The sequence below is a fragment of the Pan paniscus genome, chromosome 4, assembly GCF_029289425.2.
Source record: "Pan paniscus chromosome 4, NHGRI_mPanPan1-v2.0_pri, whole genome shotgun sequence".
NCBI lineage: Eukaryota > Metazoa > Chordata > Mammalia > Primates > Hominidae > Pan > Pan paniscus.
This window is the reverse complement of record NC_073253.2, coordinates 142,837,585-142,864,580: the sequence shown is the minus strand read 5'-3', so window position 1 is coordinate 142,864,580 and position 26,996 is coordinate 142,837,585. Positions and strand designations below refer to the sequence as shown.

Genomic DNA, 26,996 nt, shown 5'->3' with positions numbered 1-26,996 from the left:
CTTAACAATAAGTTCAGAAACTTGGGTTGATATATGATAATCATGTTGTCCTGTCACTTCCCCAGTGATCTCAAAGAGTGGCTGCTTCTTCCAAGTCAGCCAGTGTTTTTGAGGGATATAACAACATGGCTCTTACAGAGGGCACTTGGAAATGCGTGTGGGGTGGGAGAACAGACAGAGCTCAGGCTGGGATGCTGAACAAGCTGCAGCGAGCTACACAGGCTTGCACAACAAAAAAAGCCAAAGCCTGGAATTCCCGAGCAAGATGGCTGAATAGGAACAGCTCCGATCTGCAGCTCCCAGCCAGACCAACACAGAAGGCAGGTGATTTCTGCATTTCTAACTGAGGTACCTGGTTCATCTCATTGGGACTGGTTAGACAATGGGTGCAGCCCATGGAGGGTAAGCCAAAGCAGGGTGGGGTGTTGCCTCACCCAAGAAGCGCAAGGGGTCGGGGAAATCCCTCTCCTAGCCAAGGGAAGCCATGAGGGACTGCGCCGTGAGGGTTGGTGCACTCCGGCCCAGATACTACACTTTTCTCATGGTCTTCACAACCCACAGACCAGAAGATTCCCTCAGGTGCCTACACCACAAGGGCCCTGGGTTTCAAGCACAAAACTAGGAGGCCGTTTGGGCAGACACTGAGCTAGCTGCAGGAGTTTTTATTTCATACCCCAGTGGCACCTGGAATGCCATCAAGACAGAACCGTTCACTCCCCTGGAAAGGGGCCTGAAGCCAGGGAGCCAAGTGGTCTTGCTCAGCGGATCCCACCCCCATGGATCCCAGCAAGCTAAGACCCACTGGGTTGAAATTCTACCTGCCAGCACAGCAGTCTGAAGTCAACCTGGGTGCCCGATCTGGGTGGGGGGAGGGGCATTCTCTATTACTGAAGCTTGAGTAGGCTGCTTTCCCCTCACAGCGTAAACAAAGCCATGGGAAAGTTCAGACTAGGTGGAGCCCACCACAGGGCCACAAAGCTGCTGTAGCCAGACTGCCTGTCTAGATTCCTCCTCTCTGGGCAGAGCATCTCTGAAGGAAAGGCAACAGCCCCATTCAGGGGCTTATGGATAAAACTCCCATCTTCCTGGGACACAGCACCTAGGGGAAGGGGCAGCTGTGGGTGCAGCTTCAGCAGACTTAAACATTCCTGCCTGCTGGCTCTGAAGAGAGCAGTGGATCTCCCAGCATAGCGCTCAAGCTCTGTGAAGGGACAGACTGCCTCCTCAAGTGGGTCCCTGAGCCCCCCCCCCCCGTGCCTCCTGACTGGGAGATACCTCCCAGGAGGGGTCGACAGACACCTCCTACTGAAGAACTCTGGCTGGCATCTGACGTGTGCCTTTCTGGGACGAAGCTTCCATAGGAAGGAGCAGGCAGCAATCTTTGCTATTCTGCAGCCTCTGCTGGTGATAACCGGCAGAGTCTGGAGTGGACCCCCAGCAAACTCCAGCAGACTTGCAGCAGAGGGGCATGACTGTTAGAAGGAAAACTAACAGAAAGCAATAGCATCAACATCAATGAAAAGGACAACCATGCAAAAACTCTATCCGAAGGTCACCAACAGCAAAGGCCAAAGGTGAATAAATCCATGAAGATGAGGAAAAACCAGCACAAAAAGGCTGAAAATTCCAAAAACCAGAATGCCTCTTCTCCTCCAAAGGATCAAAACTCCTTGCAAACAAGGGAACAAAACTGGATGGAGAATTAGTTTGACGAATTGACAGAAGTAGGCTTCAGAAGGTGGGTAATAACAAACTCCTCTGAGCTAAAGGAGCATGTTATAACCCAATGTAAGGAAGCTAAGAACCTTAATAAAAGGTTAGAGGAATTGCTAACTAGAATAACCAGTTTAGAAAAGAACATAAATGACCTGATGGAGCTGAAAAATACAGCACAAGAACTTTGTGAAGCATGCAGTATCCATAGCTGGATCAATCAAGTGGAAGAAAGGATAACAGAGATTGATCAACTTAATGAAATAAAGTGTGAAGACAAGATTAGAGAAAAAAGACTGAAAAGAAATGAACAAAGCTTCTAAGAAATATGAGACTATGAGACTATGTGTAAAGACCAAACCTATGTTTGATTGGTATACCTGAAAGTGATAGAGAGAATGGAACTAAGTTTGAAAACACACTTCAGGAAATTATCCAGGAGAACTTCCCCAATCTAGCAAGACAGGCCAACATTCAAATTCAGGAAATACAGAGAACACCACAAAGATACTCCTTGAGAAGAGCAGCCCTAAGACACATAATCATCAGATTAAGCAAGGTTGAAATGAAGGAAAAAAATGTTAAGCACAGCCAGAGAGAAAGGGCGGGTTACCCACAAAGGGAAGCCCATCAGACTAACAGTGGATCTCTCAGCAGAAACCCTACAAGCCAGAAGAGAGTAGGGGCCAATATTCAACATTCTTAAAGAAAAGAATTTTCAACCCAGAATTTCATATCCAGCCAAACTAAGCTTCATAAGTGAAGGAGAAATAAAATCCTTTACAGACAAGCAAATGCTAAGGGATTTTGTCACCACCAGGCCTGCCTTACAAGAGTTCCTGAAGGAAGCACTAAATATGGAAAGGAAAAACTGGTACCAGCCACTGCAAAAACAACCCAAAATGCAAAGACCATCAACGCTATGAAGAAACTGCATCAACTAATGGGCAAAACAACCAGCTAGCATCACAATGACAGGATCAAATTCACACATAACAATATTAGCCTTAAATGTAAATGGGCTAAATGCCCCAATTAAAAGGCACAGACTGGCAAATTGGATAAAAAGTCAAAACCCATTAGTGTACTGTATTCAGGAGACCCATCTCATGTGCAAAGACACACATAGACTCAAAATAAAGGAACGGAGGAAGATTTACCAAGCAAATGGAAAGCCAAAAAAAAAAAAAAAAGCTGGGGTTGCAATTCTAGTCTCTGATAAAACCGACTTTAAACCAACAAAAGTAAAAAAAGACAAAGCAGTGCATTACATAATGGTAAAGAGATTGATGCAACAAGAAGAGCGAACTATCCTAAATATATATGCATCCAATACAGGAACACCCAGATTCATAAAGCAAGTTCTTAGAGACCTACAAAGAGACTTAGACTCACACACATTAATAGTGGGAAACTTTAACATCCCACTGTCAATATTAGACTAATCAACAAGGCAGAAAACTAACAAGGAAATTCAGGACTTGAACTCAGCTCTGGACCAAGCAGACCTAATAGACATCTACAGAACTCTCCACCCCAAATCAACAGAACATACATTCTGCTCAGCACCACATAGCTCTTATTCTAAAATCGACCATATAATTGAAAGTAAAACACTCCTCAGCAAATGCAAAAGAAACAGAAATCATAACAAACAGTCTCTCAGACAACAGTGCAATCAAATTAGAACTCAGGATTAAGAAACTCACTTAAAACCACACAACTACATGGAAACCGAACAACCTGTTCCTGAATGACTAATGGGTAAATAACGAAATTAAGGCAGAAACAAATAAGCTATTTGAAACCAATGAGAACAAAGACACAACATACCAGAATCTCTGGGACACAGCTAAAACAGTGTTTAGAGGGAAATTTATAGCACTAAATCCCCACAGGAGAAAGTGGGAAAGATGTAAAATCACCACCCTAACATCACAATGAAAAGAACTAGAGAATCAAGAGCAAACAAATTCAAAAGCTAGCAGAATACAAGAAATAACTAAGATCAGAGCAAAACTGAAGGAGATAGAGACACGAAAAACCCTTCAAAAAATCAATGAACCCAGGAGCTGGTTTTTTGAAAAAATTAACAAAATAGATAGACCGCTAGCCAGACTAATAAAGAAGAAAAGAGAGAAGAATCAAATAGACACAATACAAAATGATAAAGGGGAGATCACCACTGATCCCACAGAAATACAAACTACGATCAGAGAATACTATAAACACCTCTATGCAAATAAATAGAAAATCTAGAAGAAATTGATAAATTCCTGGACACATACACCCTCCCAAGACTAAACCAGGAAGAAGTCAAATCCCTGAATAGACCAATAACAAGTTCTGAAATAGAGGCAGTAATTAATTGCCTACCAACCAAAAAAAGCCCAGGACCAGGTGGATTCACAGCTGAATTCTACCAGAGGTACAAAGAGGAGTTGGTACCATTCATTCTGAAACTATTCCAAACAATAAAAAAAAGGGACTTCTCCCTAACTCATTTTATGAGGCCAGCATCATTCTGATACAAAACCTGGCAGAGACACAACAACAACAACAAAATTTCAGGCTAGTATCCCTGATGAACATCGTTGTGACAATCCTCAATAAAATACTGGCAAACCAAATCCAGCAGCGCATTAAAAACCTTATCCACCACGATCGCATCAGCTTCATCCCTGGGATGCAAGCCTGGTTCAACATATGTAAATCAATAAACGTAATCCATCACATAAACAGAACCAATGACAAAAACCACATGATTATCTCAATAGATGCAGAAAAGGCCTTTGATAAAATTCAACACCCATTCATGCTAAAAACACTCAATAAACTAGATATTGATGGAATATATCTCAAAATAATAAGAGCTATTTATGACAAACCCACAGCGGATATCATACTGAATGGGCAAAAGCTGAAAGCATTCCCTTTGAAAACCGGCACAAAACAAGGATGCCGTCTCTCACCACTCCTATTCAACATAGTATTGGAAGTTTTGGCCAGGATAATCAGGCAAGAGAAAGAAATAAAGCGTATTCAGGTAGGAAGAGAGGAAGTCAAATTGTCTCTGTTTGCAGATGACATGATTGTATATTTAGAAAACCCCATTGTCTTGGCCCAAAAACTCCTTAAGCTGATAAGCAACTTCAGCAAACTCTCAAGATACAAAATCAATGTGCAAAAATCACAAGCATTCCTATACACCAATAATAGACAGAGAGCCAAATCATGAGTGAACTCCCATTCACAATTGCTACAAGGAGAATAAAATACCTAGGAATACAACTTACATGGGAAGGACCACTTCAAGAAGAACTAAAATCCACTACTCAAGGCAATAAGAGAGAACACAAACAAATGGAAAAACATTCCATGCTCATGGATAGAAAGAATCAGTATCATGAAAATGGCCATACTGCCCAAAGTAATTTATAGATTCAATGCTATTCCCATCAAGCTACCATTTACTTTCTTCACAGAATTAGAAAAAACTGTTTTAAATTTCATATGGAACCAAAGAAGAGCCCATATAGCCAAGACAATCCTAGCAAAAAGAACAAAGCTGGAGGCATCATGCTACCTGACTTCAAACTATACTACAAGGCTACAGTAAACAAAACAGCATAGTACTGGTAACAAAACAGATATATAGACCAATGGAACAGAACAGAGGCCTCAGAAATAACACCACACATCTACAACCATCGGATCTTTGACAAACCTGCCAAAAACAAGCAATGGGGAAAGGATTCCCTATTTAATAAATGGTGTTCAAAAAACCAGCTAGCCACATTCAGAAAACTCAAACTGGACCCCTTCCTTACACCTTATATGAAAATTAACTCAAGATGGATTAAAGATTTAAACGTAAGACCTAAAACCATAAAAACCTTAGAAGAAAATCTAGGCAATACCATTCAGGACATAAGCATGGGCAAAGACTTCATGACTAAAACACCAAAAGCAATGGCAACAAAATCCAAAATTGACAAATAGGATCTAATTAAGCTAAAGATCATCTGCACAGCAAAAAAAACTATCATCAGAGTGAACAGATAACCTACAGAATGGGAGGGAATTTTTGCAATCTATCCATCTGAAAAAGGGCTGTTATCCAGAATCTACAGGGAACTTAAACAAATTTACAAGGAAAAAAGCAAACAACCCCATCAAAAAGTGGGCAAAGGATATGAACAGACACTTTTCAAAATAAGACATAATGCAGCCAACAAACATGAAAAAAAGCTCATCATCACTGGTCATTAGAGAAATGCAAATTAAAACCACAATGAGATACCATCTCACACCAGTTAGAATGGCTATCATTAAAAAGTCAGGAAACAACAGATGCTGGAGAGGATGTGGAGAAATAGGCATGATTTTACATGGTTGGTGGGAGTGTAAATTAGTTCAACCATTGTGGAAGACAGTGTGGTGATTCCTCAAGGATCTAGAACTAGAAATACCATTTGACCCAGCAATCTCATTACTGGATTTATAACCCAAAGGATTATAAATTATAAACCCATTACTGGATATATAACCCAAAGGATTATGAATCATTCTACTATAAAGACCCATGCACACGTATGTTTATTGCAGCCCTATTCACAATAACAAAGACTTGGAACCAACCCAAATGCCCATCATTGTTAGATTGGAAAAAGAAAATGTGGCACAGGGCCAGGCATGGTGGCTCACACCTGTAATCCCAGCACTTTGGGAGGCCGAGGTGGGCGGATCACCAGGTCAGGAGATCGAGACCATCCTGGCTAACACAGTGAAACCATGTCTCTACTAAAAATACAAAAAATTAGCCGGGTGAGGTGGTGGGAGCCTGTAGTCCCAGCTACTGGGGAGGCTGAGGCAGGAGAATGGCATGAACCTGGGAGGCGGAGCTTGCAGTGAGCCAAGATCATGCCACTGCACTCCAGCCTGGGCGACAGAGCAAGACTCTGTCTCAAAAAAAAAAAAAAAAAAATGTGGCACATATACACCATGGAATACTATGCAACCATAAAAACGATGAGTTCGTATCCTTTGCAGGGACATGGATGAAGTCGGAAACTGTCATTCTCAGCAAACTAACAGAGGAATAGAAAACCAAACACTGCATGTTCTCACTCATAAGTGGGAGTTGAACAATGAGAACATATGGGCACAGGTTGGGGAACATCACACACCAGGGCCTGTTGGGGGGTGGGGAGCAAGGGGAGGGATAGCATTAGGAGAAATACCTAATGTAGATGACGGGTTGATGAGTGCAGCAAACCACCATGGCACATGTATACCTATGTAACAAACCTGCACGTTCTGTGCATTTATCCCAGAACTTAAAGTATAATAATAATAATAATAATAATAATAATAATAATAATAATAAAATGTCTGGCCCAAGACACCAGGAATATTCTGCTGAGGGAAATAGCAAGGATGCCAAAGACGTTTTTCTCTGGAATTCCAATCAGATTGACTGAAAGTAGCTACCTGAATCCCTGTATGGTAAAATGATATGGCTGTTTTATAATAGCTTCCATAGGCACACAAGAAGAAAACAGCAAACTATCTGCCCTTCCTGCAATAATGGTTAAAATTTGGTTCATCCCAGATTGTTTCTATAATTATCCATATATGTGAGGTTAAAGGGAGTTGGTGGGCTCAAGTAGCCAGACCACCAGGCATCCAGATTTTTATATAGGGTGGGTCTTCAGGTACTCATTTGACCCTAGGTAAATAACTTCACCTCCTCTCTCTAAGCCATATCTCTAAAACAGGGATGATAACACTTGTCCCTTCTTCCTCCCATGGGTTCCATGAGGAACAAATGAGGTCACTTATGTGAAAAAGGAAACACTAAAAATGTGTAAGTCAAATTCTAAAAGTGTAATTTTTAAAATTTCTGACCCAAAGTATACATTCTCTGCAAAATTTTAAATTTGAATTTCTCACATTTCAGAAGGGGCTATTTAGTTCTGCAGGATTGAATGAGGCAACAATAACATACAATAAATTTCCCAGTGATTGGCAGGAAGTCCCACAGAAGGCAGGGATTGCTTTCAGCTTCCCTGTTTGTCAAAGACCACACTTAATATCTTCCATTTTCCACACTTGTGAATGGCTAGCTCTTAGCTCTCTCTCTCTGCTAATTCATAAGCTACCCTAGGGCTGACTCAAGGAAGAAGTCAAAGTTAAGGCTATTCTTCCCCCAAAACTTGATGATACCCATTCAGTCCCCATCCAGCTGAGGTTTAAAAAAAACAAAAAGGGGAGAAAACAAAATCTATCAACGTCATCACCCTAGCCATTCTCTAAATAAAACCCTCAAAAATTTTGGAAGAAGGGAGATTAAGATCATGTTCATTGTTGGAATTCAATGTAAACTTTTTCACAATTCTTTTGCTCAGTACACTTTACAGGTCTGAACTTCCTAAACTTTTATGATAATGGGGTAATAATCTTACTTCAAAGAAAATAAGGATCTAATTATCAACATTGCATATTTCACATATGGTAGCAAATTCAACCACTTCAAAAACAATCCAGTTGACTTCTGATTAGATATTTGACTAGAGATGAGGTTTATGATTCACCTTCTACTCACTGGACTTCAGTTCTCCTCACCCTTAAGTCTAGTAAAAAGGCTAAAGATCCTGTATGCCAGAGATACTCTTCATTCTTCCCTTGTGGTACTTGAACACCCACTCAGGGTACATGTAATATCCCCTCTTTATTGTTTATTTCAATGCACACAGTTAGTATGAATCAGGTGGTAACAACAAACCTAGCAAAATTGCTTCAGCTGTGTGCAGCACTTATCTAGAGCATAATATCTGTATGCACCATATCTAGAGCACTCCCACTGCCGTCATTTCATCTGATTCTCATAATTACTCTATGAGACAGACACTACAGATATTATGATCCCCTTTTATACAAATAATAAAACAATGGCTCAAAGAAATTAAACAACTTGCCCAAAATTATATAACCAATTTATGGCAAGTCAAAACCAGAGATCAGGGTGTCTGACTCCAAATGGCATGATCTGCCCACCACACTGCAGGGATTAAGACTCTCATTACAGATTAAGTGATGGGCATCTCCTCATGCCCAAAGAGGTAGCTCTGATATCTGATCTTCTCATAGAAATAGCAGGAATGGGAATTCGTCCATTACTCTCATTGTCGAACTTCTCCTGCTATAAGTCTACCTTCAAGGAATGAAGAAAAGCACCAGTTTTTGCTTTTCAGAATAATAGACTAGCCACCAGTACATGCCTCTTAGAGCCATACTCATAACTTGTTTATAGAATTTAGCCATAGTGAAGCAAGAACCTTATAAGCAGTAGCGTTAAAGGAAATATGCTAATAACATTCACAATATGAGAATGCCAGACATAACCCTTATTCACAGATGTGTCCAACGGTATGTTCCTGGAGTGTGATAATCAAGTAAAAGGCTTACTCTGTAAAATAAAACCACCAAGGAAATCAATTATTTTTTTTAAAACTGACCTGACCCATGACTTTTTATAGTTAGTATACAGTTAGTTATATACCTGTGCTACTCAAGCACTGTTTGTCCATCCAATTATCTGTTTCTCAAGTGAAAAATTTGGTGAAGAGAAACAAATCAGACTCCATTTAACTTCCATGACTCAAATAAGAAGAAGTCTATCTTGGAGGTGGAACAACATCACGCATTTATTATGTGAAATGCCCATTGATGCAGAAGCAGGTTTTATACCAATAGCTTGACCAGATGTCCCCACTTGCCTAGGACAGACCCAGTTTTTACCCATCAACCCAATGTAATTATTAACAGTGTCCATTTCTCTCTCTGAAATGTTCCACTGTGAGTAATTAAGTATATATTTAGCCTACAGATTAATATTCTCCCAGCTGTGCCTTAATCCTAAAACCTATCATAGTAACCAAAAAAGATAGTACTGCATGATTAAGTGTATGTTCTGATCATATTTTGTGTTTTTGAAATACCCTCTTGTGCATGAAAGAGACAGTGATATATAATAAAGTAGGATTCAGGCTAGCTAAGCTTTAGCCCTCACTGTGCCATAAAATTGTATGGAATTAAACTATTGATTTACTGCTCTGTGCTTATTTTTCTTATCTGTAAAATTAGAAGCTTAGACCAATTGTTCGTAAGACCACCTCATGATTCTAAAATGTATGAATCAATGTTAGTTGAACACTGATACTCTGTCAGTAGCTACATAAAAGGTGTGGATTTTTTTAAACAAAAAGGTGCTTGATGTTCATGTGTGAAGTGATTAGACTTGAGCAATATGGAAAAGCTGAGGTTTTGTACTACCTGAATGGCACTACAGAAATTCAGATTTACATAATCTTCTTCTTTTTCTTCTGCAGTTTCTGTTTCTATTCTTGTTCTTCTCTCTTGCCTTTATTCTATGGCCTTGATGTCAAGGTGCCTCTTAAAGGTAAGATTCCATTTAATTCTCAAAATGTGGTTCTAATAGGTATTTGATAAAAAGGATGTTACCTATAGTTACTATGCCTTTCTTTAGTTTTTTGTTTGTTTTGTTTTGTTTTGTTTTGTTTTGAGACAGAGTCTTGTTCTGTCACCCAGGCTGGAATGCAGTGGCACAATCAGATCATTCACTGGCAGCCTCAATCTCCCAGGCTGAAAGCGATCCTCCAACCTCAGCCTCCTGTGTAGCTGGGACTACAGCCATGTGTCACCATGCTCAGCTAATTTTTTTAAAAATTATTTTTAGTAGAGACAAGGTCTCACTTTGTTGCCCAGGGTAGTCTTGAACTTCAGAGCTCAAGCAATCCTCCTGCCTTAGCCTCCCAAAGTGTTGACCAAGCCATCAGGCCTGGTCTATATATTTTAACTATGCTCTATTTTTAAAAAACAAACACACTTGCTTTGGTTAGCATAAATGCCATAAATTGAGAAACAGATCCAGTCTATTTGGGTGATTATTAGAAAAGTGAAGAAACCAAATATTCTGGGAATCAACAATCTGTTCCAGTTAACTGTATTACTTTGGGAAGTCACAATGTCTGTGGATGTTAGCATTCTCATCATAGTCTCCCATTATGCAGAAAGTTGCATCTGTATCTGCAAAGTGAATAAATAATGATGTTATCTTTAGTGTTGCGTTCAGCTTGAAAATTCTGATTCTGCTAATCTAACAAGCTAGTAATGACTGCTGTTTTTTTCACCCCTTTTCCCCAGTAGAGACTAGGGAGTTCATTAAAACTCAAGAAAGCAGGCTAAGTGGATCTTGTTTTCAAATAAGTTACTTTTCAATGTCAATATAGAAAACAAAAAGGAGAATCTTATAATTACTATTATTAAGTCCATGTCTCATGAATACATGCATAAATAATCTTAGTGATTCCCAGTGCTTAAAAATATAGATTTTTAAGCCCCACCTCAGACTTGCTGAGTCAGATCACTGGAGATAGAGGGAGATAGAGAGAGGGTGGGAGAGATGAGAGCAAGGACTGGTCTGTATTTAACAAGCACGCTATGTGATTCTGATGGCCGGCCAAATAGGGAAACCACAAATCTCAATACCACTGTTCAAAAAGAAGAAGGGCCAGCGGCTATTCTAAATCCATTTTATCATGGTTCATGTCAACTCTGATTATCCTATTAAATTATATTAGCCTGAGATCTTTCCTGGACCTCAGGTGATTTAACATTTTCTACAGCAAGTTGGAAAACAGAAGACAGGCACTTTCTCCCTCCATAGGTATGAGATCTGTTACCTGGATATGGAACAGACAAGTAAAAGTGCTTTAGAATAACCTGATACAAGCAAAGAGTTAAGTAGATATGCTCAGAAAATGTATGAACTCATAACTCACTCTCTGGCTATATTCTTTCTTCCAAAATATTTTCTTTTCAGATTGACCACTATCCTTTGTCTGTCAAGAAAGGTGACAGCCTTGTAGGATGGAAAGAAGAGGACTAAGTCTCTTAAATTGAATGGGAATATCCAAATTGAAGTGGAGGGAGATTCACTAGTAAAGGATCAAAATGACCAGAGTATCAGGAAACAAACAGCCTCCCCCCACCAAAAAAAAAAAAAAAAAAAAAAACAGTAAATAAATTTTAAAAGTAGGGAAAATAAATTTCAGTAAGAGACAAGTAATACATGGTGGTTTACAGAAGAAATATCAAACCTTGTAAGTACTAGGTAGAAAATGGATAGGCTTCAGCATTAACATCAATGCTGGCCAAAGCTGATTATGTCCTGGGAGCTGTTCTAAGTAATAGATACATTTAATCCTCATGAAATCCCCTGTGGGGTAGGTATTGCTTTTATCCCTAATTTGTAGTTGGAGAAACTACAGCATGTGACTTTCCCAAGACCATCCAGCTACCAATTTGTACCCAGGCAGCCTCAGCCCAGAATCCACTTTTAACCACCAAACTGCCTCACAAGTAAAAAAGGGCCTTTCTCCCATGTTTCAAGCAACATTGGCGTCCATATGTATCCTCATCAGAAGCATCATCTATTTGTGTAGTACTACTTAGCTACTGGCTTTTGACATTACAGTGTGCTCGTCTCTGTACCTTTTCCCATTTTGTGTAACTCCTTGAGGGATGTACAAGATTTGATGTTTTTCCTCCAAAGTAGCACATAAATGACACTTAGTAATTGTCTGTTAAGTGAATGACTATAATGATAATTAATAATATAGCCGATGAATGTGACAGTGAATCTGGGCAATAAATATATTGCATATGCAGTAAAATGGCTGAGAGGTTAGAGTGCACAGCTTACAAGTCAGATATAATTTTAAGCTTGAGTCCTGCCATTTACTAGTTGTGTGATGATAGGCAGTTTATTTAATCCACCCAAGATTAGGTTTCCTATTCCACAAAATGGTTATAATCATGTTACCTACAGCAGGGTGTTGTGTTGAGAGAATGAGACGAGGTTTTGCATGTCAAAGGCATAACAGTGCCTGGAAAATCATTAATCAGTAACTCTTAGCTATTATTAGATTTAAAAATTAGCTACCACATTTACTGAATTCAAAATTACACTAAATTATACTAGTATTCTAGTATACAAAATTATACTAAATTCAAAATTATAACCTCTAGTACTGCCAAGTAGTTTTCAGCCTAAACCCAAACAAATAGTTGCTTTTTCATCTCCTCTTCTCAGGGAATAATCTGGCTTTAAATAATATTAGGGAATAAAACATCACTGAAAACTGATCAATGCTACTTATGTCTCCAAAGTTGGCAAGATAGAAATAGGAAGAAGTAAGGGAAAAAGTGCTTCTTTATTGGTAGGTAGTGAAAGCTTACTGCAAATTACCACAAATTTTTTTCCATACTAAATTAATGATTTGTATTGTGTTCATAAACCCAAGACTAGCTTAAATGACAAAGTCCTCCTTAAAATGGAGTGACTCTTACTTCTTTTCTTTTAGTAATTGCCTAAGTCGTTATTGTCAGTAATGATATAGAAGCCATCGAACGCTCCCTAGAAGGCACCTTACTGGACTCAGTGCTGGCATTGACTAAATAACTGCATGGATTATATCAGGACTTTTACTTTAAACAAGGGGACTCCAAGTAGTTCCAGAAGATATTATCTGGCTATGCATTCTGGTTTTCCAAACGAATGGCATATCAATGTATTAGTCAGGTTCTCCAGAGAGGTAACCAATAGCATAGATAGATAGATAGATGATAGATAGATAGATAGATAGATAGATAGATAGATAGATAGATAGATATAGATGATAGATGATAGATAGATTAGATAGATAGATAGATGATAGATAGATAGATAGATAGATAGATAGATAGATAGATAGATGATAGATGAAAATGAGAGTGGCTTTATTAAGAGAATTCGCTCACCTGGTTATGGGGGTGGAGAAGTCCCATGGTAAGCCATCTGCACGCTGGAGAACCAGAGAAGCAACATGGCTCTGTTCAAATCAGAAACCCAAGAACCGCTGGTGGCTCACACCTGTAATCCCAGCACTTTGGGAGGCTGAGGCTGGCAGATCACAAGGTCAGGAGTTCAAAACCAGCCTGGCCAATATGGTGAAATCGCGTCTCTAATAAAAATACAAAAATTAGCCAGGCGTGGTGGCGGGCGCCTGTACTCCCAGCTACTTTTGGGAGGCTGAGGGAGGAGAATTGCTTGAACCTGGGAGGTGGAGGTTGCAGTGAGCTGAGATCGCACCGTTGCATTCCAGCCTGGGCGACAAAATGAGACCCCATCTCAAAAAATAAAGAAAAAAAAAAAAGGAATAAGAAGACCCAAGAACCAAGGAAGCCAGAGGTGTAACTCTCAGTCAAAGGCCAAAGGCTTGAGAGCCCCAGGAGGCTGCTGGTGCAAGTCCCAGAGTCCAAAGGCTGAAGGACCTGGAGTTACTAGGCATTCACTCCACCTTCATGGCCTCTCATCAGGTTCCAACTCCCAACACTGTTGCATTAGGGATTAAGTTTCTAACACACGCTTTGTGGGAGACACATTTAAGCCATAGCAACGACTCATTGTGTCACATTACATGGTTACACAGGGAGACAAAGGAAAGAAAAAAATGAGAGGAATACAAAAATAGCTATCACCAGATTAGCTGCTATACCCAGGTTGCAATGACCCATTGAAAATCCTCCTCTTCTGAGCAAGGATGAATTAATGAAGAACATGACAGCACCAGTTTTGCTCATTATGAAGTTGGGAGGACCACAGAACAGGTGATCATGATTATTTATCCACATACACTGGTCTAGCTCATTTTTACTGTCTCCCACTAGACAAATTTTACATGCATTTGGATATATATATATATAAATTTTAATGATATTTCTGCAGTGTTAACCATAAATTTTTGAACTTGACAGCCCAATATTTTTACTTCCTGTCTAATAACATAAAAAATGTTAAAAGGCACATAATACTATGTTATTGTTCTAATGGAAAAAAACTTAAGAAAAATTAAATACTGTATTATTTGTTAAAATGTGCAAATATTTACTCAGGTAGCCTGGGGAAAACAAATGGCCACATGACCAGTCTCTATTATATTCGTCATTTAGAGTATTAGTAGGATTGGCCAGGCGTGGTGGCTCACTCCTGTAATCCCAGCACTTTGGGAGGCTGAGGCAGGCGGATCACCTGAGGTCAGGAGTTCGAGACCAGCCTGGCCAACATGATGAAACCCCATTCTACTAAAAAAAAAAAAACATACAAAAATTAGCCAGGCATGGTGGCCCGTGCCTATAATCCCAGCTACTTGGGAGGCTAAGGCAGGAGAATCACTTAGAACCCAGGAGGCAGAGGCTGCAGTGAGCCAAGATTGTACCACTACACTCCAGCCTGGGTGACAGAGTAAGACTCCATCCCCCCACCAAAAAAATAAAGTATTAGCAGGAAAATTTTACTCCTTAGTTTTTACATGGATAAGGAAAGTCTAAGATGAATCAGTTTATGCCAGTTAGTAATTCCTTTTTGTGTAAATATATCCATTAGCTTTATCCAGTCATATATAAATTGTTTCCCTATTTGTCTCACAAATTGTACTAATAAAGCATAGGGTAGGAGTAATGTTTTATTCATCTTTGTATCTTTAGTGTCTATAACAGTGCCTTATCTATCCTAGGTGCAGAATAAATTTCAGATTGACAGATGAACTGAGAGGCAGATGGATTAATGAATAGCTGGGAAAATGAATATGAAAGCAGATTTGGGATATGTTAGATCAGAACCATGAATAGAGTTGTCGTATCTTTCAAAGATAACTCATATTCGATTTGTTTTTTTACATACCATTTGAAGACTACCTTAAAGAATGCATTGACAAAGGAAAGAGGACATAAACAAATATATTATCCCCTCCTCCACAGGTGAAGTAGCCCACTAACTGGGCTCAGTGTTTCCACTCTAAACATTCTTATAACTCATTCTCCACACAGCAGTTAGAGTGAGTTTTAGAAAGGCAAACCTTACCTTGACCCCCGTCCTAGGAAAATATCACTGTGTTAGGATCAAGTTCCTTCAACCAATCTATTGATAACAAGTTCAAAAAAAAAAAGATCAAATTTGAATTTTTTAAGTTGGCCAACAAAGCCCTGCATGGTCTAACCACACGGGCAATCTCTCAGGCTTCCTGTTGCTCCAGTTTCCCTTAATGAACCATGTGCCTTCCTGCCTTCCACAGGGTTTGCCCAAGCTGACTTGGTGCACAGAATGCTTCCCTTCTGCTTTAACTAGTAAACACCTACTACTCACCTATCCTTCGGATCTCAATTCAGTTGTGATTCCCACAAGGACATCTTTCTCGACTTCCTTTCTGAACAAATTTTACATACATTGGGGAAATATATATATAAATACATATTTTTTTAATTAATGTCACTCTTTCTCATTGTAAATAAGCTTGATGCAGATAATGACCATATAATTTTGTTCAACCTTGTATACCAAATACCTAGCACATAACCAACAGTGTCTAGCACACAGTCAACAATCAATAAATACTTTTAAAATAATATTAATGATATTTCAATAAGGAAGGAGAGTACAACTTGCTTTACAGTTCAAAAGGTACATTTATATTTATTATTTTATGTAATACTTACAACAATTCTGCATAATAGAGACCATTATAACTCTCTGTCTTAGTCCATTTGTGCAATTGTAACGAAATACCTGAGACTACCAGGTGTTGCTCACCACTCTGGAGGCTGGAAATTGAAGATCGAGGCACCAGCAGGTTTGGTGTCTGGTGAGGGCCTGGTGTCTACTTCCAAGATGGTGCCTTGTTGTTGCATCCCCTGGAGGGGGCAAAGCTGTGTCACAGGACAGAAGGGACAGAGGGGCAAAAGAGCCTAAGTTAGTTCTCTCCAGCTCTTTCATAAGGCACTAATCCCTCATCCATTCTGCACTCATGGCCTAATAACCTCCTAAAAGCCTCACCTGTTAATACTCTTGCACTGGGGATTAAGTTTCAGCATGAATTTTGGAGGGGACAAAAACATTCAAAATATACCACTCTCCAAACATTAATTTCCTAATATAAAAAATTAGCAAGTAATAGCACCCATTATTTTTCTGAGGATTGAGTAATATTATACAGGTAAAGCAACTAGTTTAGTAGTTGGCACATAGAAAGGCTCATTAAAGGTCAAGTCTGTATACATACCAAGCATTCTGTCTTGAATCATGCCTTTCAAGATGTGCTTCCATCTTCCGGGACTACATTTCCCACATCACCATTAAATGGTTGACACCCATTCATCCTTCCCATCTCAGTGGAAAATCAAGGAAGCTTTCCCTGATCCTCCAGCTTCAGTTACATTTCATACAATATTATTATGTCTTCCCTACCAGGATTTTTATGGACCAATTATTTAATAATCTTCAGTCTCAGTGTACTCATCTGTATTGTGGAGGTAATATTAATAGCTACCATTTATTGAATACTTTATGATAAATTGCATATAAAGGGTGAGGAGTGGAAGGTGTCAGAGGTGGCCCTTGTGTTCCTGGATGGTGTAACTGGTTAAACGGTGGTGCCCTTACAGATGCTACAACCACAAGTCAGAAGCCACATCACTGTACTCAAGACTTGGAGTTTGTGGCATTAGCTGGGCACAGTGGCTCTGTAATCACAGCATTTTGAGAGGCTGAGGCAGGTGGATCACTTGAGCCCAGGAGTTTAAGACCAGCCTGGGAAACATGGTGAAATCCCATCTGTACAAAAGTACAAAAACTAGCTGGGTATGGGGGCACATACCTGTAGTACCAGCTACTTGGGGGGCTGAAGTGCAAGGATGGCTTAAGCCCCAGAGGTCGATGCACAGTGAGACAAGATTGCACCACTGTACTCCAGCCTGAGCAACAAAGCAAGACCCTGTATCAAAAAGAAAAAAAAAAAGAATTTGTAGCATGCAGTAAAGTCTCAAAAATGATAGTGGCAATTGCTGTTTTCCACAGATGAGGAAACTAAAGTGTAGCACTGTTATGCAACCTGTTAAAAAGAACTCCTGTTACCCACTCAGAATGCTAATTTGAATAAATCTGGCTTCACTATAGAAATAATAGTTCCTTTTACAAGTACTTCTCAATTCATAGAAACTTAACATTCCAGGAGACTACCTGGACTGCCTGTAAGTCCATTGGTTTTTAAAACCAACATATGTTTACTCAAATAAGGGGTTGTACCTCAGTTGTGATAGGTGGAAATGATGCATACATGCTTTGACACAATATATAGGATTTAATCTTTGATATGCTATACATTGAAAGTTTGCAAGTAAAAGACTTTTTGTGTTTGTATATTTATTCTATATTTAAAAACACACAAACAAAAATACATCCCTGAAGAATTTTTTATATACATTCAGATCAACTCTCTTATTTACCATGGAATAGGAGAATGTTATATTTGTAACTAGTTATTTGGGGCTCTCATCCCAGTGGAATGTAAATATGTACTCGATCTATTTTCTCAAATCATAGCTTTCTTCACTCAGGCTCTGTCTTATTTCCCTCTGTCATCTTTTAATTAAATATTAGGTTGGTCCCCCAACTTCTCAGTCACTTTCAATCCTCAAAAGTCTTAAGCCAGTTTAAAAGTTCAATTTCAGACTCTGTTTTATTCTCATTTCTTCCCTTATCCTACCTTAGGCATGAGCCAAGTACCCCCATGGAGCTGTAGTTCAGGGTCTGACTCTAAGAGAACTCTTCCTCTTCTCTTCCTCTTCAAGGCTCAGCCGTTCTGGAGAGCAGGGAGGAAGAAGAGGGAAAAGGATTCTCCCGCTCAACTCCTTTGACAGTGATTGCAGATGTTTCTTTGGCTACTGTTGACCAACATTTGATATCTTTTCTATGAGAGGTGACCAAAGGCTGGCCATTCTGGGCAACATATGTGTGAATTCTTCAGAAGGGTGTGCAGGGGATGCCCACTGCCCTATTCCCAGTCTGGCCAAGGCCCAGCCTCTTCCACTGCCTCACTGGCTCCCATCGTTGGTGGTACAACCCACAGCTTTTTGCTAAGGAGGTAGCTTTTTGATGGAGTATGGAGCAAGGAGACAACTACGCTGTGGCGCCTGTCTCTGCCCTGTCATCACTCTTCAGTTCTCTGCTCACATATAAGCAAGGGAAGATGAGAAAGTCTATGTCTGAGCAATAGGAGGCAAGTATGCCTCTGTGAATCCACCATCAATCTCTTTACGCCTCTTCTTACCTCCTCCTCATTCCCTCAGTGTGATCTCTCCCCGACCACTCTACTTCCTTCCCACAGGTTCTCCTCTGTGACTCTGTCACTCTTCCATCCCAGTCTAACCTTGTCTTGGGAGCAAAATGGCTCTGCAAATATGCCTTTGGATCTTTAAGCTGCCCCTGGTTGGTAGACTAGAAGTATCTTTGGGGTACTAAGTGCCTCCTTTTCCTCCACTTTAGATTGGGGTTTTAACATTTAACTTTGGATTTAACATTTCTGGAATAATAGTAAAGTCTTTCTACAGAATCAGTATCCTTATTTTATAGATGAGGAGATTGAGGCTTAGAGAAGTTAAATAACTTAGCTTTGGGCATACAGCAAGAAAATAGAAATCCCATTTTCTCTATCCATGTTGTTCAGACCCTAAAGGCCATTCCCTTAATAGCACATGATAGCACAACCTCATAGCACATCTTCTGTGCTATTTCTGGCTTTCGTTGGAAGACAGCATTACGACCTAGACTTCTACACAAGTGAAAACTCAGACATATGGACTTACAGAGGAACAGGGCTAGGAGTCCTGACTGGCACATTCCCAGGGTAGCACCTTTTCAGGGGCATCTCTGGGCCAACCAAGAAACCTGTGTGGCAGAATTCCCAGGGAGTTCTTCAATCAGGACTTTAGGTGGAGACAATTTGCCAATGGTTACAATTTTGTTGGGGAGGAAATGTGACATAGAATTAAGTCACTGAAGGAAATAGACAGGTCTGCTATTAAAATAACATCTTGCAGAAACAGTAGATACTGGAGACTCCAAAAGTGGGGAGGTAGAGAAGTGGCAGTGTTTGAAAAACTACCTATTGGGTACTATTTTCACTTTTGTGTGATGGGTTCAATAGAAGCCCAGACTTCTGCATCATGAAATATATCCATGTAACCAACCTGCACATTTACCTTCTGAATCTAAAATAAGTTTCAAAAATAAAATAACATCTTAAATGGATATGTTGGGTATGATTATTCAATTTAACTTCTTAGCTATCACCTTGGAAGGCCTCAGAGGAAAAAGCAGTCATGATAATAATATTTCAGGAAACTTACTTTGAGACAAGAACCATTAACTGTTTTATATGCATTGTGTTGCAACAACCTTTGACATAGAGACTTCTATTTTCTCCCTTAAAATTAAAGTAACTAAGCTTAGAGATGTAACTTGCATAAGATCATACACATCAAAGCAGTGGTAAAGAATAAAAAATTTGTGTCTTTTTTTAAAGTTTGTTTTTTATGATTCAGCTATTAACAAAATTGATATATAAATAATTTTTTTCCTCTGTTTTACAGAGTAACCGAAAACATGGATAAGATCCCAGGAAGACAAATGCTTCTAAACCTTCAAAGATGGCAAAATTGTTTACACCAGTGAGAGGGAGATCAAAAGCTAAGAACTACCCTGTAGCCAGGACTACAACTGTGTATTTTAAAGCCATTATTCAAGGTTTCTTACTTGACAGTTCCTACACAACCCTGTTGAAAATCTACAATATATGCTGCATTTAATGAAACATGTATATGTCAAATCAGAAGAGAAGAACTATAAACATATATTGTGTAAAGAAAAAGTTCAGCAATGGAACTAGTTTCTGCAGATCAAGCAAAGATGTGTCTTGGGCATGGAACCAAAGTTACAATGAAATATTCAACCCCTGCTGTGCAGGGGGGTCATTTTAATGTAACACCACACCCCATGGAAACACTAGTCCTGATAATAAACATCGTTTTAAAAGATCAAAACAAACAAACAAAAAAAACAAGGGTGGGTGGGGAGTGAAGCACGAGGAATAACTATGAAGAGCTATTTACAATAAAATGTTTCATTTGAAAAGTCTGGTTTCTTAATACAGGGATTTGCTTTTCTGTCTTTATGATTGTTTTAAACTCAGGAACAGAGACATCCACATCGTAAATGGGAAGAAAAACACTCTCTGTTTTGTTTTTCTGCAAAAGGTGGAGCTTGTGGAATTCGTTCCACAGACGACAGATGAGAAGTGGATCACAGTGACCATAACAAAACTGGTAACGAAGTCAAAGGACCCGGGCGAATGTGACATGTGAAATAAAAGCAGATTCGATGCTTCCTTGTCCTACTCTCACATCTGCATTCCTCTATCAACAATGGACTGATCTCATTCATATTGAAAACTAAGAAGATGATACTGTAAATCACATGCTCCCTGACTTAGTTCTGTTTAGAACGCCAACATCTATAGGGGACATGGGCCAGAGAGCATCTCTGAATCTTTCATTTCCAAAATACTGGTTTTCAAATGGCTGCTTAAAATTGCCTGCAAATGAATATGCTATATGATTTGGGCAAAAACACAGCAGAATCAATGAATAAATTTCTACCAAGAGTCGGGTTTGCCACAGAGATGTGAATATTAAACTAAACTATTATTTTTTAAAGAATCCTCATATGCCTAGAGCATTCTGACCTCTTCTTGTTTAGAGTGATAACATTTTTTCCCAGACAGATGACAGCAACAAGATAGCTCTACTTTTTTATATGGAAATAACATTATGTTACTGACAAGGTCATTTTCTACCAGAGACAATTAGAGGACTGGTACTTTTCCTAAGTTGTGTATTACTGAGTCTTGGAGTCATCTCTGAGAGCAAATGTATGTTCCTGAAAAGCTAATTTTACACCTCATTTACTGTAGATAACAGAACAACCTCAATTTTTCAAATTTTTGAAGTTTTATTTATGGGGCTAGAATTCCCATGCATAGAGAATATGTGTAGGGAGCCAGAAACTCTTTCTATGAAATGCTATACAAATCTTTCCATATGTGGGTTCACTATCATCCTTCAGTTTTAGCACTGGCATTTGCAAAGCCAGAACAATAACTGAAGAATGTACAATAAAAACTGGAATGCTGGGGTCCCACTTTTTGTTCTTACATTTACTGCTGACCCAGGTATCTTTGGCCCAGTCACTTAACCTCTCTGTGCCTCAGTTTCCTCATCTGCAAAATGGGGTTAAAATGCTTTTTCATAAAGTTTTATTTGCAATTTTAGAACAAGAGGTGCTTAAAGTAGCACAATGTGCTTTGTAATTATTACAAGTGCTGTATTATTTGACTTTCTTGTGTTGTTGACAAAAAGATTCCCTCATGTAATAAAATAGTGCTTCAGTTTGGTTAAATTTAAGCACTATAGCACTGAAGCTTGCTTATCAAGCTACTTGGGACATTATTAGCAATAAAAATTGAGAGATTCAAAACCAGAATCTTTAATAATCTATAGCAAATAGATCATCTCATGCTATTGAACAAGATAGAAGAGTGTGTCATTTCTATGATAAGCATCTCCCAGCTCTCTTGATTGCATATGCATGCCATCATACAGAACCCCACTTTTACCACGGGAGAGCCAATCATTAAACAAAGGCTTGGAGCAAACTGACAGTATCACATAATTAGCTTGATTATCTTTTATTCTGGAGGAAAGTCAGGTGGTATGTCCTACTGGGAAGATACAAAACAGACTATCCTGCTGTATTCTTTTTTTTTTTTTTTGAGATGGAGTCTTGCTCTGTTGCCCATGCTGGAGTGCATTGGCACAATCTCGGCTCACGGCAAGCTCCGCCTCCTGGATTCAAGTGATTCTCCTGCCTCAACCTCCCTAGTAGCTGGGATTACAGGTGCACACCACCACACCTGGCTAATTTTTGTATTTTTAGTAGAGACAGGGTTTCACTATGCTGGTCAGGCTGGTCTCGAACTCCTGACCTCAAGTGATCTGCCTGCCTCAGCCTCCCAAAGTGCTAGGATTACAGGTGTAGGCCACTGTGCCCGGCCTCCTGCTGGATTCTTTATTCAACTAGGTAGGTTCCAGATTAAATATGAGCCATATGCTCATTAGGCAAGAAATGTGAAAGAGGGTACCTCTACAGTGTTGGTGACCCAACACTAGCCAACTTGAGTCAGAAAATATGGAAGAGGATAAATTACTCTCACATATCTAAGACTTTTCCATTTTTCTTCACTTTCTGTTGCAGGGCCCATATGAGTAAATCTATATTCCATCTGCTCCAACACACACCTTCCTTCTCTTAATTTTGCTTTCCCACCCACCAAGAAATTTGTAAGTCAAAATTTATTTCCATGAATAACTATTTCTAAATGATTGGAAATTTTTGCAAAAGTGGTATGGTTTATATACCTAATCTGCTTATCTGCTATAAGTCATATGAGAACAACAGCTAGGATGATTGTCCAAGCAGCTTTAGATGTGTTTAGGGCCAGGCAAAAGGTTTGCTTGTTTTTTCTTTTTGCTTAAGATCCGGGAGATTAGCAAATTTCTCAAGACTATAGACTGAACTGTAATTTTTACCAAGTCTTGCTCATGAGCCTCAAAATGAATATATCCTTGAATAAAGTATAAATATTTCAATAGATGCATCTCTCTATTATCCATTTTCACAATTATAAAAGCATCAGCAAAATTGTGGATATGTGTTCCAGTCACTCATGGATCCATGGAAATGGACCGTGTTTAAATGAATGCTTCCCTTGGATGGGATGTTCAGCAATAGCAAAAAAAAAAAAAAAGTTATCAATAACTGGGATTTCCTGTGGCCCCACTTCTGCATCTGTACTACCGAGATGCATTTGGCTACTGAGTTTGTAGCAGTCAGAACAGCATTCTTCCGGGTTCATTAACTTAATTTTTCTCAATAAAATATTCATACCCTGGAAAATAAACATAACTGACTACTAAAGATAATTTGAGATAAATAAAAGACCCAATTTAAGTAGTTATTCAGGATAGAAAAATTTCATGAAAGAGGGGAAAAACATAGAGAGACTATCTTTGACTATCATACTTAAAAAGCATCTATTACTAAATTGAATGTCAAACTTTTCTTTAATGCCACCCTACTTTTAGGAAATAGAATTTGCTGAAAAAAATTACAACCCTTCTGACTTATGCTATATAAATTAAATTATTACCAACAGTTAGGTTTTAGGGGTGGAAGAATAGATCTTGCTTTAATTTTTTTTTTTTTTTTTTTGGCCCACAAATAACTGCTCATACAGGTTGTATGTGTCTTCCCAAGTCCATAAGGTAGAGCTGATATAGAAGGCCTGGGTTATCACTTAGGTAGAGAGCAAATGTGTTCTCCACTAGTAATAGGAGAAATAAAGTTTGCCAAATAAATTTTGCTGCAGTATTTTGTTTCAACTTTGCTTTCAATTTTAAATAAATCTCTGGCAAACTTGTTCCTTTTTGCCCATTGACTGTCAAATTTTCCTGTAAACCCATTGTGTAATTCTTATGTTTGCTTTAACATAATTCACAAGTTCATTGTTTCAAAATGAAGCACGTCTTTTTAACCTGCCTAGGTTTTTGTAGAAACTGTAAAAAGAATATTCATTGGTTTTGTGTTGATGTTTAAATAATTGGATCATCTGTGTTATATTACATCAAGATAGATGGACAGCATAGAAATTTTATTTTTAAAATATTTAATTGCATTATTTCAATCTGTCAAAGAGTGGCACAGAATACACACACACACACACACACACACACAGAGCAATAGAAATTTGCTCTGTAATTTGGGAGTTGCATTGCTTGTTGCCTTTTGTGAAATTTTCATAACAGTGTTTTGGTAATTAATGACAGCTTTTGGCAGTTTAATTCTATCATTTTACTAATTTAGATTTATCTATTATATTGAAAAAATTCAATATAACTTTTGAATGATAAACATTCAAAGCAAATCTTAGATGACTGTTTATGTCATGAGTTTATGCTTCCAATATGGACCCAAGCCCCTCTTTAAGCAGTCTTCTAGGTCTTAAGTGAGGAAAGATGTCATTGTGTTCTACTGCCTTGTCATTTCTATATAATGTAGTATCTTGAGATCTAATTTCAGGCATATTGGCAAGAAGATACAGACATAATGGAAGGTTGGAGCTAATCCCTGTAAGGCCTCTTCAAGTGCCAAATTCTATTATTCCATTTCAGAACGGGGCAGGGCAGATTCACAATCCTTTGTTGTCGTTAGTTTGGCGGTTTAGTTCTTCTTAAATACATCTCTTGCTGGGAGTCCAAGTCTAATGCTTAATCAAAATTCCTAAAGATAGCTACTCAGAAGGTTAAGGTGGCAGGATAGCTTGGGCCCAGGAGTTTCATAATGGCCTGGGCAACATGGTGAGACCTCGTCTCAAAAAAAAAAAGAAAAAAAAGAAAGAAAAGAGGGAGAGAGGAAAAAAACTACTGAAGATATACTTATAGGGGCAATGTAGCAAAAATAGGATTATAATTTCCTATGTTCAAACTAATGTGTCAGAGGTACACGTGGTTGATTTGGTGAGGGTTCCTGTTTTTGCTTTTTTCTGCATTACGGTCTTTGTACCCATGCCTATATTTTCATCCTTGTTATATGCAAAGTTCTGTAGGGTGAGAATGGTAAAGTTAAACAACTTTGAGCCCAATTTTGCCCACAATCAAGATCCCATGAACTTACTAAAGAATGGATGATGCAATTTTCCAACTAAAACAGATCCCCAGCATCTGTTAGTAACAACACTTCTATTTGACTGACATCTCACAGACTGTGCCTATACCAGCCATTAACCATAGCAACTTCCCACAATGAGGCAGATCAAAATCCAAACATTTTTATAAATATGTGATGTAAATATATGCACAGATATATTCTGTACATAGTATGATGGTGTGAGCGCTTACTAAACGTGTACTTCTGTTCTAGGATGCAGGACTTCAAGAAAGGTTTTTTCTGCGCTGCTGCTGCTTCTGCTGGGAACTCATGTTTTTGTCGAGCATTTAGTGTTTGAACTCTTCCCATCCTTGACTACCTCTTCTCTCCCTTACCCCACCTTCTGTTCACTACTATTATTTCCAATTGTTGACTGAGGCAGAGACCACTCGGTTTTTCAATTATCCAGGCCCATAAACCAGCAAATAGGTTTTTTTTATTTGTTTGGTTGATTGGTTGATGTTTTTTTTTTTTTGAAAGAGCAACAGAAAGTTCAGCACAATCTACAGTATTAAAATTAGCCAAAAGTCCCATATCTTTATTAGCTAAAAATTCCATCTCAACAAGGTTCATGCATGTTTTAGACTTCAAGATCCAATACTTTGGGAACTCAAGTATAGAGCTAATGTGTTTGAATACATAATTCCCCAGGTGTTTACTGTGTTAATGTAGCCAAGGGTCCAATTTCACAGAGCTTTCATTCAATCAACTGCCTCAATTGGGGTTCTTTCTTTCCATCTCATTAGCATGACTCCATATATCACTTCAGTGCTTGTTTATTAATGAAAGAAAAATAAAAATTGACTGAGTTTTACCAGAATGATCCTCTGAAGTACACCGAATATGTACATGTACTGTATGTATTACCGTAGAGATCGGAATCAACTTACTGTATGTAAAGTTTTATGAATGGTTATTTTATAATTTATGTATTTAATATAGGAATCGATGAACTCTGGTGTTTTAGTTTATATAAAAATAAAACAAGCTGCATTTTTAAAAAACTTTATCGTTCACTGTTTATAGCTGTTTGTTTAATGAACTCTTCCACTTGTTTTTTTCTAAGACAGTCTTTGTCTGTTGCACAGGCTGGAGTGCAGTGGTGCGATCTCGGCTCACTGGCTCACTGCAACCTCCGCCTCCCGGGTTGAAGCCTTGGCTTCCCAAAGTGCTGGGGATTACAGGCATGAGCGACCGCGCCCTTCCTCTAATCTACTTTTGAAAAACAGGGTGAGGCAAATCAGGGCTATCAGTGTAATGTAGGGAAATAAACTCTATATCCAGGACAGTAAATAGATTTATTCTTGTCTTCCCATTCTGCATTTGTTACTGTGTGTGCTATGGGCACTATGATAAGGAGGCCAAAGCAGAATTTACACCCCTGAGGAAAAAACTATCATCATTAGCATCTCTGTTCTGAACATAGTTTGGGAGAGAATCTTGCCTGCTATTTTCCATCCTTATTCTGAATATTACTTCTTCTACTCTATCCATCTACCTTTTT

The 26,996-nt window shown here is 38.8% G+C and overlaps 1 protein-coding gene across 7 annotated transcripts in view; it reads left to right on the top strand.

The window, feature by feature from the left end:
* JAKMIP2 (janus kinase and microtubule interacting protein 2) overlaps positions 1 to 26,501 on the top strand; it is a 197,352-nt gene extending 170,851 nt beyond the window's left edge. For 3 of the 7 annotated variants that reach the window (XM_055112764.2, XM_034960739.3, XM_024928905.4), the window contains 2 exons: positions 10,107 to 10,177; positions 20,263 to 26,501. In XM_055112764.2, the coding sequence (XP_054968739.1) occupies positions 10,107 to 10,157 (51 nt within the window). In that variant the 3' untranslated portion in view covers positions 10,158 to 10,177; positions 20,263 to 26,501. The remainder of the gene's footprint in view (positions 1 to 10,106; positions 10,178 to 20,262) is intronic. The other 4 variants (XR_008625448.2, XR_008625446.2, XR_008625447.2 and 1 more) reach the window with 4 other exon arrangements.
* Positions 26,502 to 26,996: the final 495 nt, after the last annotated feature.